Raw genomic sequence first — 21,581 nt, 5'->3', positions numbered from 1 at the left:
TTCCCTGCTCTCATAGAGTTTACATTTGAAGAATATACAAACAGTAAATAAATAAGTTCCTCTTGCAAGTGATAAATATTATGGTGTGAAAGGAGGAGATACGGTACACCTAAAAAGCAGGTAAAGGGATGGATAGAAACATACTTTCATTTACTTCTTTATTCATTGGCAGTTCTGGGGTTTGAACTCAGGCCTTTACAATTGTTATGCAGACACTCTAAAGTTTGAGTCACTCCTCCAGCCCTGTTTTATTCATGTAAGAGACATTTATAGTTTGTTTCCTATGAACTGTCTTTTCATATCCTTTGCCCAGTCTTCCATCGGTTATTTTTTTAGTATTGAATTGTGGGATCTCTGTGCATCTGATATTTAGATGTTAAAGAATTTGGATCCCCTGTCCTTCAAATCATTATTTGTCAACAATCATCCAACTTTCCCTGAATTATAAACACATACATTAAAATTTTTCTTTTTAAAAATCATATTAGGAAGCTGTGCTTGGTGTCTCATGCCTGTAATCCTACCTACCCAGGAGGCTGAGACCTGAGGATCACAGTTCAAAGCCAGCCCGCAGGAAAGGCTATGAGACTCTTATCTCCAATAAATGGCCAGAAAATGGTGGTTATAACCACCAAAGGTGGTGCTGTGGCTCAAGTGGTAGAGCACTTGCCTTGAGCTGAAGAGCTGAGGGACAGCACCCAGGCCCAGAGTTCAAGCCCCACAACCGACAAAAAAAAAAAATCATATTAGGAGGACATACCATAATGATGCATATTCTGAGTTGGAATTCATGGTCTAGGAAGTGAAGGGTTATCCTACAAATGCAGTTAAGTAGTTTATTTACATTCAATTCAGATAAAATATTGTGCTCCACCAGCACACAAACTACAATTGGAATTATTATAGAGACGATTAGCATGCAAATCCATAAAGTATTACATATATTCAAATAAAAAATAGACATTGGATATAGAATTGAAATCTCAGTCATTTTATAGAAATATTTGTTCATGTTTTATCTATAAAGCTTTTCAGTATTGATCATGTGTGTTATACGTAGGTAAGTATATTTAAGATTTTGTTTTTTGGGTCTGGTCGTGAGGCTTGAACTCTGGGCCTGGGCGCTGTCCCTCAGCTCTTCAACTCAAGGCTAGCACTCTACCACTTGAGCCACAGTGCCACTTCCAGCTTTTTTTTCCTGATTATGTGGTGCTAAGGAATCGAACCCAGATCCTCAAGCATGCAAGGCAAGCACTCTACCACTGAGCCACCTTCCCAGCCCAAGATTTTGAAGAATAGGAAGTGGCACTGTAGCTCAAGTGTTCGCCTTGAGCTGAAGAGCACAGGGACAACGCCCAACCTGAGTTCAAGCCCCACGACTGACAAAAAAAAAAAAAAAAAAGAAAAAAAGAAAAAGAAAAAGATTTTGCAGAATAAATATTATCAGGAAACACATTCATTGCTCTACTTTTGTAATAAGACATTAAGATTTTTTTTACTATGCACTTGCCACTATGAACCTCACATATGCCCAATTCACTTAGTTTATCAACTCACATATACCAATATATACCAGCTCATTCAATCCTCAGTGGCTCTAAGTGGTAGATATAATTAGCCCTATCTTAGCATGAGGACACGAAGACTCAGAAAGATGCTCAAGTTCACTAGAACTTAACCAAATAGTGATTCAATCTCTAACCTGTCACACTGGAAAGTCTCTATTAGTCCATCAAATTTATTATCCCAGCAAAATATTGAGCATCTTGGGAAAATGTGGGCTTCTGGACATCTTACCTAGGCTAAGGTAAATTAAGATTGTTTCAACTATGTTCCAATATATGTTATTCCTACCTGATTTCATTTCCAAAAGAGTATTGTTATCAATTTCATGGTTAGCTTTTCCAGGCTGAGGAACTCGCAGTGGTATGATCTGAGGGACACACACTGAACCAGCAGTCATATTCTCCCCTTTCATAGAAAAACAGATAAAAATAAATCCCTTCATGCACCTATATCCCAACACAAAAACTATAGAGCCACAGCACCTATTTAAATGCAGAAAATCTAATAAAATGTAAAAAGGATATTGTTAATACACTCCCTACAATTATTCCATTTTAATTGATATAACTATTATATTTTTGCTTGTGAGGTCTTATATGGGGGTTTCCCTAGTCTCTTTCTTTCCTAAGAAAGAAAGAATAAATGAAATGGGGGAAATGGAGTTACTTTGAATGGGTAATAAAAGAAATAGGCAGACAGAGACTACCATGAATGCTCTGATCTCAGTTTCCTTGGATCAGTATTACCCTTCCCTGCCTCCAGCTACAGTTCTATCTTGGCAAGTCACCTCAGGTGGGAACTTATCCCCTCAGGTAAAGGCATCACACAAGAGATAATAAGGCTATGTATACAGCAGTTCATTTACAGCCAACTCCTTTGGGAAAGCTTTGGGTCCATACCCTGCCTTTTCCAACACAGTGAATTTGGTGCTGAAAAATTGCAGACACTTTAGAAGAATTGGAGTCGTAATTTTCAGTGGAAAGGTAGCTGGCACAGATATAGTGAGCAACAAACAAGCTTCCGATTCTACCTACTGTATTCATAAATAATCACCACTAGGGAGACCTTTCTGGTTTTTCATTTTGGAAAGGTATCATAATTTTTAATGCATAGGTCTCAGGTTGGGGGAGGGGAACAACCCTAACTCCACCTTAGTACAGCAGCCATTTATATTGCTGTATTGCCTTTTCAAACGTCAACAATTATGGATACTTTAATAGTGTGGTATTTTCATTCTCATTTTACATTTAATAATTTTCTATGGTTTATATAAGCTTATCTATCAATTTGTGATTGGGCAGCTAGGCTATTTATAGACATTTTTATTTTAGTTCTTGCAGTTCTCGTGTTGCTCTGAGCATGTTTGTGGTTTGAGTTTGGCCAGACTGTAGTCTGGAAATTGAGAGAACTAAATCAAAGAGGTGAACTCAATACCTTGTTGGATAATTCTTGATCGAGGGCCAATAATATAAACTGCAGATACTGATAGGGCAACATTTGATCCTACAGAAGTGAGGCTGAACGTGGGGGAAACTTGCCCATAATCGTATTTCCATTCAAGTGAAGGGCAATTCAAATAAAAATAGCTGACAATTCTAAATAAATACAGTGGGAGAGAGACGAATTCTCAGCGCAGGGACTAGTGACTGCCCTTGGGATGCTGGTGTGACCTCACACAAAGGGGTTGGAGGAAAAGGCTTATCTAAACGCAAAGAGCCGCGCACAATTAGTGGAAACCCATCACCCACGACCCAACGCCCTCCTCCTGGACCACCGCCACGCTCCGGGGACCAGAGCCCGTCTAGTTCTCACCCCCGCTGGGCTGTCAGGCCTGCTTCCTTACGGCTGGAGCGAAAGAGGCCCTCCTCTTTCTCCCCCAAATGCAACAAGAAATCAACAGCGTCCCCTGCCCCTTAACCCACCCCCAGCAAGGTCACCGCAGCTCGCCACCCAGTCACCCACCTCTGACCGCTTCAGGCCTCTTCCCTTCTTCACAGCCCGGTTACCACAGACGCCGCAAGATTTGCCCCGCCTACTGGAAGCTGAGCAGATGATTGGCGGGAAAATCAGATTCCTAGCAACTAGCCCCGCCCCTGTCTCTGGGACCAGCTAGGCTAACCTTTCCCGTGGCTTTACTATAGGCATCCAAGAATATGCCTTCACAGAATTTGAAAAACACTAGAAGGTGGAGCGCCTACCTAATGAGAATGAGGAACACAGGTTTGTTCGTTCATCATATGCTGAAATTTCTGAATCACAACATTTTGGAGCTGTAGTGAGTGGGATGCAGCAGGCAAGGGTTGGACGCCCCACGCCGACAGACAAGGAAGGACCGTCTGCGACGCGAAGGAGAAGGACCCGCTTCCCAGCTTGTATTGTGGCCTCCCGTGGTTCCGGGGTTAGTTTCTTCCTTCAGATCCGGGAACTGAGCACTATGGCTGAGGTGAAGGTGAAGGTGCAGCCCCCTGACGCCGATCCGGTCGAAATTGAAAACAGGTGAATCATTGAGGCTCACTTTTTTGACTCCAGATGGCCTCCACCCCTGTTCCCTGCAGGCGGCCTCCTGCAGGCCCCTGCAGGCCCCTACGGGACTCCTTTCCTAAGGGAGAGGCTGGAACTAGTGGGGGGAGCACGAGGGAGCCGGGTTCTGTATGCATACCCCATTTGAAAGCTTGCAACTTTTGTAATTGACTTTGTCGTAATAACGTTCTCCCTTTCTAAGGGAGAAACAACTAATATCCATAAGTAGTAGGTTACTACTTGTAATCCAGGGTTACTCTGTCACTCATTAAAGGAACTCACGACTGGACGCTGGACGGATCAGGGCTGTTTGTAATTACTAAGCAACTTTAAGCCAAATCATTTCACTAATTATCCTGTAGCTTCTTTAATATTATGTATGCTATTACTACTACACTGCTGTTTATAGATTATCACAATATTTTAAATGACCTCAACTTTGCCAAGCAATTATGACTAATACATTTGTTGATTTTTAAGAAGACTTGGATTTACTTGATAAAGGTAATTCCTTCCCCAAACAGCCCCCAGTTATAGGGAATTATCATTAAGTTTTGGCTTCCCACCGGAAATGTTTGCCCTTGTTTCCTGCTGACCGACTAGTGGCCTAACGTTGTTCTTATTCCAGCAGAGAAAATTGATGTCTCAGCTTTAACATTTAACTCTACTCTTTGTAACAAGCAAACACATTGATATTAATATCTTTGTTTCTAGAATTATAGAATTATGCCACCAGTTCCCACATGGAATCACAGATCAAGTAATTCAGAATGAAATGCCTCATATAGAAGCCCAACAACGGGCAGTGGCCATCAATAGACTGTTGTCTATGGTAAGATGAATTCCAACTACGTCCTGTCATTTCTAATATATTGTTACCTTGTAGTTGTGATGGCTAACTTCATTGTACCAATTTAAGTGAGAGATGGAGCCTCTAAATTTAGTTTTCTGGTCCCACCTTGCCACCTGATGGGGCCAAGGGGAGGGAAGGAAGGTGTCATAGTTCATCTGGTATGTAAGTAAATACCTAAGACTAATTTTCCAATGTTAAATATAGGAATGGGGCCCCTCCCATTCAGTTTCCCAGAATGACCTGAAGTCCAATGGTACAGGCATCCAGGTTCTCCTGATGTCCTAAGGCAATTCAGAAGTATGTCAGAACATGCTTTATTTTATTTTTGGTTCATTATATAAGGGAATACTACCATAAGCGTTTATTCATTTCTTGATATTTCTGCCTAATTTCATATAGCACAATAAAATTATGCATAAAGCTAGGCACTGGTGCCTCACACCTGTAATCCTAGGCACTAAGGAGGCTGATATCTGAGGATCATGGTTTGAAGTCAGCCTGGGTGTGAAAGCCCATGAGACTCTTATTTCCAGTTAACCAGCAAAAAGCTGGAAGTGGAGCTATGGCTCAAGTAATTAAGCACCAACCTTGAAAACAAAGCCCAGTGAGAACTTGAAGACCTGAGTTCAGGCTCAGATCAATACCAAATAAATAAATACAGTTGTACATCATTAAATATTATTGTTAACCTCATAATTTTATTTAGTCATTGTGGTACTGACCACAATTTTACCCTTTATCCGAACTTTTTAACTTTACAAGTTTTATTTTTGTATTTGTATTATATGATGCAGATTTAGATTTGAGTATTGATTTTTATGTATTGTTCAAAATCTGCTTTTGTAAAACTCCTTAGGTATTAGCCATATAACTAACCTAGGATACAGCATATTAGACATTGTTGTTTTGTGGGGTTTTTTTTGTTTTGTTTTGTTTTTTGCCAGTCCTGGGGCTTGAACTCAGGGCCTGGGCATTGTCCCTAAGCTTCTTTTTACTCAAGGTTAGCACCCTACCATTTGAGCCACAGCACTACTTCTGGCTTTTTCTGTTTATGTGGTAAAGAGGAATCTAACCCAAGGCTTCTTGTATGCTAGACAAGTACTCTCCCACTACACAACATTCCTAGCCTTTGATACATTATTAATACTGGTATTTTAAATATATTGAAATAGTTAAGTTTTTAAAAATACATGTGACAAGCTGGGCACTAATGGCTTACGCCTTTAATCCTAGCTACTCAGGGGGCCGAGATCTGAGGATTGCAGTTCAAAGCCAGGCTGGGCAGGAAAGTCAATGAGATTCATATCTCCAGTTAACCACCAGAAAACTGGAAGTGGTACTGTGGCACTAGCCTTGAGCTGAAGAGCTCAGAAACAATGCCCAGGACCATAGTTCAAGTCTCACATCTGGCCAAAAAAAACCCACAAAAATTCATGTGACAGAAAGCTAAGTCTCAAGTGGAGAGCTGACAAATAAATGAGGGAGGATATTTTAGTCTGCATAGTAAAAATATTAAAGAATACAGTAACATTTGTTATTAGAATTGATGTACCTTATAATTGACATCTTATTTTCTGTTTTTAAAATTATTTAGGGTCAATTGGATCTCTTAAGGAGTAATACTGGTCTTTTATATAGAATAAAGGATTCTCAGAATGCTGGGTAAGCAACTTTTTTTATTTTAATAAAGCCTTAATTATCATAATTGTAATGTATGTGTTAGGAAAAAAGGTAATACAGAATTGCACAGTGTAGCCAGGTATGGTGGTGCATTCCTCTTACTCAAGCACTTAGATAGTTGAAGCTAAAGGGTCAAAAGTTTGAGGGAAGTCCTGTCTATATAGTGAAACTTTGTCTCAAAAACAAAAAGCAAACAAAAAAGCCAGGTGCCAGTGGCTCATCCTTGTAATCCAAGCTACTCAGGAGGATGAGATCTGGAGATGGAGGTTCAAAACCAGCCCAAGCAGAAAAGACCATGAGACTCTTATCTCTAATTAACCAGAAAAAGCTGGAAGTAGAACTTTGGCTCCAGTGGTAGTGCTAGCCTTGAGTAAAAAAGCTAAGGGACAGAGCCTAGGCTCTGAGTTAAAAAAAAGAGAGGGGGGGGAGGGAGGGGAGGAGAAGGAAAAGGAAAGAAGGAAGAAAGGGAGAAAGATAGAGAAAAAGGGAGAAAGGGAGAGAGAGAGTATAAATTTGTCTTGTATATCATTCTTGCTTTCTGTCATATATTTCATTTCTCAGAGTAACCACTCTTTTAAAAAATGAGATATATATCCTTTCTTGTATATTTAAACTCATAAATGATTCTATATTTATATATTGTACATTCATATATAATCTTTTTTTAAAAAACAAAAATGGGATCCTGCTGTCCATATTGTCTTATAACTTATTTTTTTCACTTACTATATCTTGGACATCTTTTCATGTTGGTACACACAGCTCTGTCTCATTCTTTTTAAGGTAAGCCCTTCTTTTGGTAAATAAGTTAATATGCTGGCTTTGATAATTTCTTTAAGTAGTAATTTAGATTTTTGTACATCCTATACCCCCTTTCTTCTTAAAGTCTGCTTTATTCCTCTGCAGGAAAATGAAGGGATCAGATAACCAAGAAAAACTAGTATATCAAATCATAGAAGATGCAGGAAATAAAGGTAAGCTTGTGAAGAATGGAGCAGAAAACACATTGGTTTGGGGTTGAGATATAACAAGATCGCAGCTATCCAGAGTAAAACTTAGTGCTGTAGCATTTGTATAAAATAGGAAGGAAAGGAATAAAACATACACTTATAAAAATACATGTGCTTGGGCTGGGAAGGTGGCTCAGTGGCAGAGCGCTTGCCTTGCATGCCTGAGTCCCTGGGTTCGATTCCCCAGCACCACATAAGCAAAAAGAAAAAAGCCGGAAGTGGCGCTGTGGCTCAAGTGGTAGAGTGCTAGCCTTGAGCTGAAGAGCTGAGGGACAGTGCCCAGGCCCAGAGGTCAGGCCCCACGACCGGATCTCCCCTCCCCCCCAAAAAAAATACATGTGCTTGAAGGATACATAGGAGTAATGTCATTGTTTCTGTGAGGAAGATGGGGAAATTAAACAGTTCTAAGCCACATTTATGAATTATTTATTTAAAACTTAAAGGTTTTTTTTTTTTTTAATTCTCACTTTTTTTTTTTAGCTATACAGCTACCTTAGCCTGTTTTCTGATGCTGTAACTATCACAGACTGGGTGGTTTTATAAAAGAAAGTATTTCTTAGAATATTAGAAGAATCTTGTTAAATCCTTCTTGCTAGTAGGGATTCTTTGAAGAGTCACAAGATGGCACAGGTTATCACAGTGAGACAGAGCAAGCCAGCAGAGAAACTTTTCTTTTGGAAGTTTTTGTTTGTTGCAGTACTAGAGATTGAAGGACCTTGCATATGCAGGGCATGCACTCTACCACTGCACTATGTATTGTACAAAAGATCATTTTTCACTGGGCACTGGTGGCTAAAATCCTAGTCACTTAGGAGGCTTAGATCTGAGAATCAGAGTTCAGAGCCAGCCTGGGCAGGAAAGTCTGTGAGACTCTTATTTCCACTTAACCACCAAAAAAACAGAAGTAAAGCTGTGACTCAAAGTGGTAGAGCACTAACCTTGAGCAAAAAAGCTCAGAGATAGTGCCCAGGCTCTGAGTTTAAGGCCCATGACTGACAGAAAAAAAGTTCATTTTTTCCTAACAGGCATTTATTCTACTTCTCAAAAAAACATTAATATATGACTGAAGATTATATTTCCAAACCATGAAATATGGGGAAATTTTCAAACCAAAGTGATGATCTTGAACAAGTTACTTAAGCTTTGTGAGCCTTAGTTTTTTCATCTTACCTGTAAATTGTGGATAATGACATCTCTGGTTTTGCAAAGACCAGAGGATGCATACTGCAGCATGACAGTGTTTTGATATATGTTCTTCAATAGTTACACTTCCCTTCCTATCCTTTTTGAAGAACTGTATCAAGCTGAGTGTGATAGTACATGCCTATAATCCTAATACTTGGAAGGCTGAAGCTAGAAGATCATGAGATTGAGAACAGCTTGCACCATGCAGTGAGACCTAAAATAACCAAACAAGCTAGGCACTGGCTCACCCTGTTACTGGCTACTCAGGATGCTAGGGTAAAGGTTCAAAGCCAGCCTGGAGCCAGGTGTCTGTGACTCATGCCGGTAATCCTAGCTACTCAGGAGGATGAGATCTGAGGACTGCTGTTCAAAGCCAGTCCTGGCAGGAAAGTCCATGAGACTATTATTTACAGTTAACCACCAGAAAGCTAGTAGTTGTGTCTAAAGTGTTAGAGTGCCAGCATTGAGGAAAAAAATCTCAAGGTCAGTGCCTAAGCCCTGAGTTCCAACTGCAGGACCAACACACAAAAAAATATTAAAACAAAAACAAAAAAACAGTCTGGGCAGGAATGTCCATGAGACTCTTGCCTCCAATTAATAACCAAAAAGCTGGAAGTAGAGCTGTGGCTCAAGTAGTAGAGCATCAGCCCTGAGTGAAAAAGTGAGTGAAATTTGTGATTGGCCCTGAGTTGAAGCTCTAGTATTGATTGGTGCATGCACGCGCACACTTATACTCTGCTATCAAGATTGTAGTTAAGCCTGCGCTGGTGGCTCACACCTTTAATCCTAGCTACTCAGGAGGCTGAGATCTGAGGATTGTGTTTCAAAGCCAGCCCAGGCAGGAAAGTCTGTGAGACTCTTAGCTCCAATAAACCACTCAGAAAACCGAAGTGGCACTGTGGCTCAAGTGGTAGAGTGCTAGCCTTGAGCTGAAGAGCTGAGGGACAACGTCCAGGCGCAGAGTTCAAGCCCCACGACCGACCAAAAAAAAAAAAAGATTGTAGTTAATATGCCTTAGGATCTATTTGTGTCACTGACAATGTCTTGTAAAAATATTATTTGAAATTGTATAATTAAGTGTATTTTACAGTGAATTAGTGTTTTTATTTTGTTTTGTTTTGTTTTTGTAACCAGTTCTAGGGCTTGAATTCTGGGCATGCACTTTGTCCCTGCATGCTGTTCCTGAGCTGCTTTTGTTCAAGGCAAGCACTCTACCACTTGAGCCACAGCACCACTTCTGGCTTTTTTTTTTAGTAGTTTATTGGAGATAAGAGTCTCATGGGGTTTCCTGCCCACGCTGGCTTTGAACCACAATCCTCAGATCTCAGCCTCCTGAGTAACTAGAATTATAGGTGTGAGCCACTGGTGCCTGGCTAAATTAACATTTCAAAAACAGTCCTACAGCCAGGTGCTCATGGCTCACACACATAATTCTAGCTACTTAAGAGGCTGAGATCTGAGAATTGTAGTTCAAAGCCAGCCTAGGCAGGAAAGTCTTTTATCTTTTGAGCCACCAGAAAACCAAGTGTTGCCGAGGCTCAAATGGTAGAGTGCACGCCCTTGAGCTGAAGAGCTCAGGGACAGGGCCTAGGTCCAGAGTTCAAGCCCCATGACTGACAAACAACAACAACAAAAACAGTACTACACTGGAAAATAAAGCAAAAATTTTAGTTATTGTCATTTGTTTTCTGAGACAAGATCTCACTAACCTAGGCTGGTCTTTTTTTCTTTTGGTCAGTCATGGGACCTGAACTCTGGGCATAGGCATTGTCTCTCAGCTCTTCCACTCAAGGCTAGTGTTCTACCACTTGAGCCACAACACCACTTCCAGTTTTTTCTGCTTATGTGGTGCTGAGGAATTGAACCCAGGGCTTCATGCATGCAAGTCAAGCACTCTACTACTGAGCCACCTTCCCAACCTAGGCTGATCTTGACTAGGTCTACCTGCCTCCATCTCTCAAGTGCTGATTATGTTATCTACTATAGATGTTCCCCACTATGCTTAACTAAACAAAATATTTTTATTTACCTTTTTTCCACATGTAATATTTATTTTCTCTTTGAAAGAATAATCATGTCTTCCCACAATTAGTTTTTAGTAGCTACAAAAATGAACAATAGGCTGGGACGGTGGCTCATTGGTAGAGTGCTTGCCTTGTATGCATGAGGCCCTGGGTTCAATTCCTCAGCACCACATAAGCAGAAAAAGCTGGAAGTAGCGTTTTGGCTCAAGTGGTAGAGTGCTAGCCTTGAGCTGAAGAGCTGAGGGACAGTGCCCAGGCCCAGAGTTCAGGTTCCACGACCCACACACACACACACAAAAGCCAGAAATATTTTTTTTAATTTTACAATGTAATGTGATATAAATAATGGATATATATTCAAACATTCAGCTTAAACATTTTTTTTTTCAGAGAGGTGGCAGTTGACTTGACCCAAATTAAAATGAAAATGAGGGGCTGGGAAGGTGGCTCAGTGGTGGAGCGCTTGCCTTATATGCCTGAGGCCCTGGGTTCGATTCCTTAGCACCACATAAGAAAAAAGCTGGAAGTGGTACTGTGGCTCAAGTGGTAGAGCGCTAGCCTTGAGCTGAAGAGCTGAGGGACAGCGCCCAGGCCCAGAGTTCAGGCCCCACGACCCGACTCCAAAAAATTAAAAATTAAAATAAAATGAAAATGATCAGAAACTAGCAATGAAGCTGGGTATCAGTGGCTTATGCCTATAATCCTACCTACTCAGGAGGCTGAGATCTGAGGATTGCAGTTCAAAGCCAGCCCAAGTAGGAAAGTCCATGAGACTCTTACCTCTAATAAACCTGAAAACCAGAAGTGATGCTGTAGCTCAAGTGGTAGAGCACTAGCCTTGAGCTGAAATGCTGAGGGACAGAGGCCAGGCCCACAGTTCAAGCCTCGCAACCAGCAAAAAAAAAAAAAAAAAAGCAAAGAAAAAGAAACTAGTGATTAGTGTAAAGAATGGATGGAAAATACGTTGAAATTCAAGAGTATTCATGTTTTTCCCCCCAGTATAAAAATGTCCTTTTCATGTTTTGTTTTGTTTTGTTGTCAGTCATGGGGCCAATCTCTGGGCCTGAATGCTGTCACCTCAGCTCTTCAGCTCAACCACTCTACCACTTGAGCCACTAAGCCACTTATGATTTTCTGAGTGGTTTATTGGACATAAGAGTCTCACGGTCTTTCCTGCCTGGACTGGCTTTGAACCGTGATCCTCAGATCTCAGCCTCCTGAGAAGCTAGAATTACAGGCGCACACCACCAGTGCCCAGCTTCTTTTCATGTTTTCAAAAAGGTGCCTGAATGAGATTCCTAGAAATTTCTAGTTCTAATATAAAGTGTCTGACTTATTTACTATCTTTGTTAACAGAACAATGAATACATAAAGTTTGTTTTTTTTCTAAAGGGTTTGCTGTCAATTTATTTTAATAATTTAGAATGAGATATAGGTAATGAATAGAAACACACATTGTACTTCAACTTGTTTTAATTTCCCATAGGAATATGGAGCAGAGATATTCGATACAAAAGCAACTTGCCATTAACAGAAATCAACAAAATTCTAAAGAATTTGGAAAGTAAAAAGCTTATCAAAGCTGTTAAGTCTGTAGCAGTGAGTAATTTTCCTTATATATGTTGTTATAAGTGTACTTCAGGGTTTTTTTTTTTTTTTTTTTTTTTTTTTTTTTTTTTTTGTCGGTTGTGGGACTTGAACTCTGGGCCTGGGTGCTGTCCCTCAGCTCTTCAGCTCAAGGCGAGCGCTCTACCACTTGAGCTACAGCGCCACTTCCGGTTTTCTGGTGGTTTATTGGAGATAGGAGTCTCGCAGTCTCTCCTGTCCGGGCTGGCTTTGAACCGTGATCCTCAGATCTCAGCCTCCTGAGTAGCTAGGATTACAGGCGTGAGCCACCAGTGCCCGGCTTTCAGGGTTTTATTCTTCAGTCTATGCTATGATTTAAAGCAACTGCCCCCAAAAAAGGACTTTGAAAAAAGCACTTTTCTGAAGTTGAGAAGTTTTTTCCAACTGGGCCCTTGTGGTTCATGCCTATAATCCTAGCTGCTCAGGAGGCTGAGATCTGAGGATCACGGCTCAGGAGGCTGAGATCTGAGGATCACGGCTGAGATCTGAGGATCACGGCTGAGATCTGAGGATCACGGTTCAATGCCTGGGAGAAAAGTCCATGAGACTCTTATCTCCAATTAACCACCAGAAAACCAGAAGTGGTGCTATGGCTCAAGTGGAAGAACACTAGCCTTGAGCTGAAGAGCCAAGGGAGAGTGCCTAGGCCCAGAGTTCAAGCCCCATGACTGACAAAAAACAAAAAAAAAGTTTTCTCCCCATCAGGGAACCATTCTAATCCTAAAAATTAGCTCACACTGGCCAGGGACCTGAATTTCAAGCCCCAAACCAGTGTGTTAAGTGTTCGCTGCGCTGAGCACACATGTGCATACACACATATTAACCTGAGTTGGAGATACTATTTTTTCACTGCCTAATTGATGTCTAACCCATTCCAAACTAAAACTTCTTCAGTGAACTCATTTTGAAGAACACTTTTCCTAGTTTTTATACTGTGAGATCAAGTTTACTTTATTCTAACATGTGTTAGCATATATATTCAGCATATACCTAGTGGTGTGTTCTAGGCACATACTCTGGGTGCTTGGGATCCTTAGTGAGCAAGTCAGAGATAAATGCCTTCCCTGGATCTTTTGGTAGTGTCTGTCCTGGATACCTGTAGTGTCTCCTATACTATATTGGTGTTTCTTATCTTTCTAACCAAACTGGAATGTTTACTGGTGTAAAGAAATGAGCTGCTATCCTAAAAAGACATGGAAAATCTTTAATTCATATTGCTCAGTGAAAGAAGCCACTCTGAAAAGGCTACATATTCTACACTCCAGCTATCTAACTTTGTGGAATTCTAGCAAGACTGCAGACACAGTGATAAACTAAGTGGTTACCAAGGATGGGCATGGGAGTAGGGAGAAGTTGAATAAGAGAAGCATGGGAGATATTTTAGGGGCAGCAAAACTGTTCTATATGATACAAGCTTGCATTAAACATGTATCAAAATTATAGAAAATAGCTGGGCACTGGTGGCTCACGTATGTAATCCTAGCTACTCAGGAGGCTGAGATATGAGTATCATGGTTCAAAGCCAGCCCAGGCAGGAGACACTACCAATTCACCACACGAAATCTCCAGTTTATCACAAGAAAACCACAAGTGCTGCTGTGGCTCAAGGTAGTAGAGAGCTAGCCTTGAAGAAAAGAGCTCAGGTATAGCACCCAGGCTCCAAATTCAAGACCCATTACTGACAAAACCATTAACAATAAAACCCCCAAAACTATAGTAATTGATAGCACAAAGAGTAATTTTAATATGCATTAAATTTTATAATGTCATTTAGGAATTAGGCAGATCCCAGGGTACAATAAAACAAGGAACTAAATATATTACAGAATGTAAGAAAACAACCTGAGTGAAGCAGGTAGAGGAATAAGGTGCTGTCCTGTAAAAAGGAATGTACATGAGTACTTTTCTGAGTTAGGAAGTTTTTTCCCTTCAGAATCCTTGTTAACCATTCCAATCCTAACTATACAGTGTATTAGACTTAAACATTTTATGAAAGTGAAGTGGCATGTTGGCAGCAATGTAATTCTGACACAAGTTAAAGGCAGTTTTACCCACTTTCAAGACTGCCCTCACTGTAGACACCAACACAAGTTTGGGAACTTTCTCCACATATTTTTTTTTTTGTTTTTGTTTTGTTTTTTTTTTTTTTGGGTCCGGTCATGGGGCCTGAACTCTCGAGCTCTTCAGCTCAAGGCTAGCGCTCTACCACTTGAGCCACAGCACCACTTCTGGCTTTCTTTTTCTTTTTGCTTATGTGGTGCTGAGGAATCGAACCCAGGGCCTCAGGCATGCAAGGCAAGCGCTATACCACTGAGCCACCTTCCCAGCCCTCCACATATTTGTAATAATTCTTGTGTAGGTTTTTTTTAATATGTAGGCAGCCTAAGAAAGGCAAAGGAAATATGCACCTCCTGTTCCCCAAAATATTTAGGCATGCCAGATGGTCTTCCAAGTTGTCTTTCTAATAATTCTGTACATGTGAAACTTTTTAAAATAAATTCTTATTTTAAAAAGTATGTCATTTAAAAAAATCGTTAAAAATACATGAACTGTCCCCCTTTTTTCCTAGGCCTCCAAAAAGAAAGTATATATGCTGTACAACCTGCAGCCAGATCGGTCTGTGACTGGTGGTGCCTGGTACAGTGACCAGGATTTTGAATCTGAATTTGTAGAGGTGCTTAACCAACAGTGTTTCAAATTTCTACAATCCAAGGTGAGGCAGAGTTAAGAAAACCTTTCTTTTACGTGATTCATAAAAGATGCTTGATCTTGTGTGTAATATTCTATGAAGTTAGCAATTTTTACTAAACAGACTATGTTTTTTTTTTTTTGGGGGGGGGTGGTCTGGTAATGGGGCCTGAACTCTGGGCCTGAGCACTGTCCCTCAGCTCTTCAGCTCAAGGCTAGCGCTCTACCACTTGAGCCACAGCGCCACTTCCGGGTTTTTTCTTTTTTCTTATGTGGTGCTAAGGAATCGAACCCAGGGCATGCAAGGCAAGCGCTCTACCACTGAGCCAACTTCCCAGCCCTAAACAGACTATGTTTTGCTGTTGGTTTGTTTCCATATAAATTGTATTCAGAGCCAGGCATCGGTGGCTCACGCCTGTAATCCTAGCTACTCAGGAAGCTGAGATCTGAGGATCACGGTTCAAAGCCAGCCCAGGCAGGAAAGTCTGTGAGACTCTTATCTCCAATAAACCACTAGAAAACCAGAAGTGGCGCTGTGGCTCGAGCGGTAGATTGCTTGCCTTGAGCTGAAGAGCTGAGGGATAGCGTCCAAGCCCAGAGTTCCAGCCCCACAACTGATCCCCTCCCCCAAAAAAATTGTATTCAGAAAGCATTGACTAGGCTGGGAATGTGGCTTAATGGTAGAGTGCTTGCCCTGGGTTTGATTTCTCAGTACCACATAAACAGAAAAAGCCGGAAGTGGCACTGTGGCTCAACTGGTAGAGTACTAGCCTTGAGCAAAAGAAGCTCAGGGACAGTGCCCAAGCCCTGAGTTCAAGCCCCAGGATCTACAACAACTACAAAAGCATTGACTAACATTCTTGCTTAGATCTTTTATGTTTCATCCCTTACAGGCAGAAACAGCACGAGAAAGTAAGCAGAATCCAATGATACAAAGAAATAGCTCATTTGCTTCCTCCCATGAAGTGTGGAAATATATCTGTGAATTAGGGATCAGTAAGGTCAGAACTTTCTTTCTTACCTTCCATGTAAAACCTGTTCTTCATATAGACACAGATTACAATGAATACCCAGCATATTTGACCTAGACCTCTTTTGGGTGAGAGCTGTGAATATTCTGCAGTAGTCACTTTGGGAAAACACTGTCTTAGTCTTAGTAAAGGCAGCCATTATTCCATGACATTGGTAAATATTGTTGAGCTTGGAACATAAGAGCAACAGAGTATACAACTGGCAGTACATTTCACCACCCAAAGTCTGTCCTAACAAGTTCTTGACTCACATATGCATAGTTAAGTATGTGTGCAAAATATCAGCCATACCATCAGTTTTTATTGGTATTGGCAGTATTCTTTTGAAGACTTACACATGAGAACATTGATGATTTTATCATCAGAAAAGAAGCCACAATTGCAATTGGACATATCTTTTTTATTTCCTGAGCTCTAAATTTCTCATTTATAAAGGAATAGGAACTTGGACTGTTTGATGTCTAAAGTATCTTTCTGTTAAAGCATTGTAAGAATCTGTCAAATTCTTGCCAAAGAAATGTTACTTTGTGAGATCTAGATTTTTTCCTAAAATTATGACATCAGAATGTGTCACATTGAGCAAAAAGTTAGCCTTCTGCTCCTAGCATTTCAGCGGACCATTGTTTACCTTGTACTTTTTTTTTTTTGGTTGGTCATGGGGCTTGAACTCTGGGCCTGGGCACTGTCCCTGAGCTCTTCAGCTCAAGGCTAGCACTCTACCACTTGAACCACAGCTCCTCTTCTGGTTTTCTGGTGGCTAATTGGAGATAAAGAGTCTCATGGGCTTTCCTTCCCGGGCTAGCTTTGAATCATGATCCTCAGATCTCAGCCTCCTGAGTTCCTAGGAATTACAGATGTGGGCCACCAGCACTCAGCTCTTTTTGTATTTTTTATTAATCTCTCTAGCACATTACTTCTCCATTTCATAGAAGAACTTTGCTGCTTATAACATCGTACAAAAGGATCTCCTTATCCTTTATGCATCTTTCCTTTGTCCTTTCTTAGGTAGAGTTGTCCATGGAGGACATTGAAACCATCCTGAATACACTCATTTATGATGGGAAAGTGGAGATGACTATCATTGCTGCAAAAGAAGGCACAGTTGGCAGTGTAGATGGACACATGAAACTATACAGGGCCGTCAATCCAATCCTCCTACCTACGGGTTTGGTCCGGGCACCCTGTGGTCTCTGCCCGGTACGTTAAAACAGCTTCATTTCACCCTTGACTATCACCAGGCCCAAATGCCACCTAGACAAACAGAGCAACAAGTTGATTTCCGAGATTCTTGGGATTGATCAACAGTTACTAAAACCTCCATGTTCCCTAAGGAACAAATATTACCTCAAACTCAAAATAATCAGGTTAAAGACATCGGCAGTTTCTGCTCATGGCCTTAAAATGGACACTTAGATAAGGGCTAGAGACAAAAATAAGATTTGAAAACCTACTATGGGCCAGGCATGTTTTTAATGAGTTTTATGTTGTCTCATTTGAACCTCCATATGTCCTTGGAACTAATGGTGTTATTTCCCCTAATGAACAAGGGAACTTATGTTTGAGGGGTACAGCTTAGTAGTAAAGTGCATGCTTAGCATGTACAGGCCGCAGGTTCAATTGAAATCAGTTAAAAAGGGGGATGGTGGGACTTAGGCTTGGGAAAACCTAAGAACATCAGCTTAGTTATCAATTTAGATTTAAGCCCAGATAATCTTTTTCCCAGCAGGCCTTAGCAGTTCCATTAAATCCTATTTAAGTGGCTGGGAAGGTGGCTCAGTGGTAGAGTGCTTGCCTTGTATGCATAAGGCCCTGGGTTCAATTCCTCAGCACCACATAAGCAAAAAGAAAAAAGCCAGAAGTGGCGCTGTGGCTCAAGTGGTAGAGCATTAGCCTTGAGCTGAAGAGCTGAGGGGCAGCGCCCAGGCCCAGAGTTCAGGCCCCATGACTGGACCCCCCCAAAACATAATAAATAAATAAATAAAATCCTATTTAAGAGTGCCAACCATATGCTGAAGGCACTGAGGCTGCCAAAGAGCAAGAGATTTCAATCCTTGTGGCATTATGTTCTTGAGCTGCTAGTATGCCATATTTTGTTGTATGCCATATTCCTTATACCTGTCTTTCTTTCCTTGGTTTCAAGTCCTAGACAGAATGCTAACAGAGGAAATTTTGTTTAGTTTCCTTCATAGGAATGAAGGTAGCTAAATATGAAACATTTCTATGTGTAAGACTATATATTCCTATGATACCTGCTGATAGCCTTTTGTTTGGTGGGCGGGTGAACATGATCAGGCCCCACCATTAACTAATTGCATAATCACAAACCAGGCATTATCACATCATGTTCTTAAATACAATCCCTAGTTATTTTTAAAGTTTTGTAAAAATACTGCTTTAAATTAAAACTATTTTTAAAATATTTTAAATGCTACTTTTAAAGTATTTTAAAGATTTTAAAACTTCATTTTGAATATAAACTTTTGTTTTTTAAGGTTTTTGATGACTGCCATGAAGGTGGTGAGATTTCACCATCTAATTGTATTTATATGACAGAATGGCTTGAATTTTAATATTTAATACAGAACTATGAACTTTATTAAACATTTTCAAATGAAGTTACTTTGAGACCAAATAATTCATGATGGAACATCAGAGTTCTTTGAAAATATACTTCACAGTAATGGATACAGACTTGCTGCTATGAAGACTTTTTTTTATTTATGAAGATTAAATTTATATTGGAAGAGTAGCCAACAGAAAATGAAACAGAACAGTGAAATCCATTCCTCAACAAATAAAATACATTGAAGCTCTGGAAAACCACATCTTTGAAGTTTCAAGACTTCGTTCAAGGAAAAAGAAGCCAACAAACCTATATTTACTACTACTATGGTAATGATTAAAGCACTCAAGTTTTCATTTTAGGGCTAGGGCATGGGCTTAAGTGATAAAGTGCAAGACTTTTTGTTCAATATTCAGCCCTCAGTACAGCCAAAGTAATAATAATCAAGCCGGGCCCTGGTGGCTCACGATTATAATCCTAGCTACTAAAGAGGCTGCGATCTAAGGATCACGGTTCAAAGCTAGCCCAGGCAGGAAAGTCCATGAGACTAATCTCTCCAATAAACCACCAGGAAACTGGAAATGGTGCTGTGGCTCAAGTGGTAGAGCACTAGCCTTGAGCTGAAGAGCAGAGGGACAGTGCCCAGGCCCAGAGTTCAATCATCTTCACCAATAAAAAATAAATAGATAATTAGCTAGACTTATTTACATTAAGGGCTTCATTGGAAACTTTTTGTTCTTGTTTTTGGTGGGGGGCAGAGGTTGGTCATGGGGCTTGTACTCAGCCTGGACACTTCCCTGTGCTCCTTTTGCTCAAGGCTAGCACAACCACTTTGAGCCACAACACCATTTCTGGTTTTCTGCTGGGTAATTGGAGATAAGAGCCTCATGGATTTTTCTTGCCCAGGTTGGCTTTGAACCTTGATCCTCAGATACCTGCTTCCTGAATAGCTAAGATTACAGGCATGAGCACTAGTGCCCAGCTTGGAAACTTTCTTTTTTTTTTTTTTTTTTTTTGTCGGTCATGGGGCTTGAACTCTGGGCCTGGGCTCTGTCCCTCAGCTCTTCAGCTCAAGACAAGCGCTCTACCACTTGAGCAACAGCACCACTTCCGGTTTTCTGGTGGTTTATTGGAGATAGGAGTCTCACGGTCTCTCCTGCCCGGGCTGGCTTTGAACCGCGATCCTCAGATCTCAGCCTCCTGAGTGGCTAGGATTACAGGCGTGAGCCACCAGCGCCCAGCTGGAAACTTTCTTTATTGGGTTACTACCATTTGGGTTTCTTAATTTCTCTCTATTTCATTGAGAAGACACTAAAAGTGGTGAAGGTAGAAAGAGCAGGGATGCAGGAATGTATGCAAACCTGGGGCATGACTGGATGAATAGAACGTCTTTTCTACATGCTACTCCATTTTATATCAGTATTATTCTTTCAGAGGATTATGCTGCCATTTATTTAGCCCAATCCCAAATGATGACTACTGTCAAGGGGTATATTTTCACTGCATAAATATTAATGATTTGGAGGGGGGGGCAGTCTTGGGGCTTGAACTGAGGGCCTGGGCACTAACCCTGAGCTGCTTTTTTGCTCAAGGCTAGAGCTCTACCACTTAAATCACAGCACCACTTCCAGCCTTTTCTGTTTATGAGGTACTGAGAAATCGAACCCAGGGCTTCATGCATGCTAGGCAAGCACTGAACCACATTCCCAGTCCCTTAAGACTCATTTTCATTGTAAATAATTATATTTGTTAGGATATCCCTTACCACCACCACCAAATTCATATGTTGATGGTATTTAGAGGTAGAGTCCTTGAGTGGAATTAGTGCCTTATAAAATTAGGCCCAAAGAGACATGTTGTTGTTCTGTGTGAGGACACAGAAGATAGCCATCGTAGAACCCAAATGGGGACCCTCATCAATGAATTTCTCAGCACCTTGATCTTGAATTTCTCAACCTCCAGAATTTTGAGAAATAAATTCCTATTGTTGATAAATCATCAGTCTGTGTATGTTGTTATATAGTAGACAGAACTGAGGCAGTGTTTAATCATTTAATAGACTCATCTTCAATTCATACTTTGAGAGGTCAAGTAGAGACCATTGTTCTCCTACATATTTAGATTTGTTGTCTTTTTTGAAAAATGTTATGGCACTTTTAGATCTGGGCATTAGGCATATGGAAATACTAGGTTACTGTTGCACAGAAAATAGCAGTACACCTATTGTAATTTCACCTTGAAACTACGCTTCAAAGTTTCTATGTCCAGGGCTAAAAGCTTGTGGTAGGGTGCTAGCAGAGCAAGCAAGCATGAGGCTTGAGGTTCAAGCTCTGACATCAGAAAAAAAAAAAAAAAGTCTGTATCCAAGCCAACATGGAATCACAGAGCACCCTACCAAGGGGCTGAATCTTAACACCAGTTTGAAATGTAAAGGAAAGTTAGGAGAGGGAACCAACTTGGGTTCCAAATATAGACTATATTTTGGGGGTTTTGTTGGTTTGTTTTTGACATTTGTGGGGCCTGAACTCTAGGCCTGGGCACTATCCCTCAGCTCTTCAGCTCAAAGCTAGCGCTCTACCACTTGAACCACAGCGCCACTTCCAGCCTTTTCTGCTTATGTGGTGCTGAGGAATCAAACCCAGGGCCTCATGCATGTAAGGCAAGTACTCTACCACTGAGCCACCTTCCCACCCCCTGTATTGTGTTTTAATAAGCAGAAATTGAGTTCCTAAATTTACAGTCAGTGACTAAAAAATTTCCTTGCCTCATTAAAATAAATAGACCCTTCAAACGATTTTCCCATATCATGTTTATTATTCTGAACATTAACTGAAG

General features: G+C 40.8%; 2 protein-coding genes and 1 non-coding gene across 4 annotated transcripts in view; 1 reads left to right on the top strand and 2 right to left on the bottom strand.

The window, feature by feature from the left end:
• Positions 1 to 3,593, bottom strand: part of LOC138803698 (double zinc ribbon and ankyrin repeat-containing protein 1-like) — a 56,230-nt gene extending 52,637 nt beyond the window's left edge. For both annotated transcript variants that reach the window (XM_069987758.1, XM_069987759.1), the window contains exons 1-2: positions 3,529 to 3,593; positions 1,855 to 1,971 (exon numbers count right to left, since the gene is read on the bottom strand). In XM_069987758.1, the coding sequence (XP_069843859.1) occupies positions 1,855 to 1,963 (109 nt within the window). In that variant the 5' untranslated portion in view covers positions 1,964 to 1,971; positions 3,529 to 3,593. The remainder of the gene's footprint in view (positions 1 to 1,854; positions 1,972 to 3,528) is intronic.
• Positions 3,594 to 3,835: 242 nt separating this feature from the next.
• On the top strand, positions 3,836 to 20,744 carry LOC138803699 (DNA-directed RNA polymerase III subunit RPC6-like). The gene is made up of 9 exons (XM_069987761.1): positions 3,836 to 4,062; positions 4,801 to 4,918; positions 6,534 to 6,601; positions 7,526 to 7,593; positions 12,325 to 12,437; positions 15,034 to 15,177; positions 16,046 to 16,153; positions 17,189 to 17,380; positions 18,676 to 20,744. Exons 1-9 carry the CDS (start codon positions 3,851 to 3,853, stop codon positions 18,751 to 18,753), a joined length of 1,101 nt encoding a protein of 366 aa, XP_069843862.1. The 5' UTR covers positions 3,836 to 3,850; the 3' UTR covers positions 18,754 to 20,744.
• Positions 14,834 to 14,958, bottom strand: LOC138803715 (small nucleolar RNA SNORA67). Its single transcript, XR_011365014.1, has one exon. It is a non-coding gene; the product is annotated as a small nucleolar RNA SNORA67 (small nucleolar RNA).
• Positions 20,745 to 21,581: the final 837 nt, after the last annotated feature.

Source organism: Dipodomys merriami, unplaced genomic scaffold (genome assembly GCF_024711535.1).
Source record: "Dipodomys merriami isolate MVZ:Mamm:240054 unplaced genomic scaffold, mDipMer1.0.p SCAF_346, whole genome shotgun sequence".
NCBI lineage: Eukaryota > Metazoa > Chordata > Mammalia > Rodentia > Heteromyidae > Dipodomys > Dipodomys merriami.
Note: the sequence above shows the minus strand (reverse complement) of the source record. Positions and strands in the feature narration are given on the sequence as shown.

Excerpts from the sequence above, each read along its gene's own strand:
- LOC138803699 (XM_069987761.1), top strand. The coding sequence starts at position 3,851 with ATGCAGCAGGCAAGGGTTGGACGCCCCACGCCGACAGACAAGGAAGGA. Across the intron at positions 12,438-15,033 it reads AAGCTGTTAAGTCTGTAGCA|GCCTCCAAAAAGAAAGTATA; the intron begins GTGAGTAATTTT and ends CTTTTTTCCTAG. Across the intron at positions 17,381-18,675 it reads CACCCTGTGGTCTCTGCCCG|GTTTTTGATGACTGCCATGA; the intron begins GTACGTTAAAAC and ends TTGTTTTTTAAG.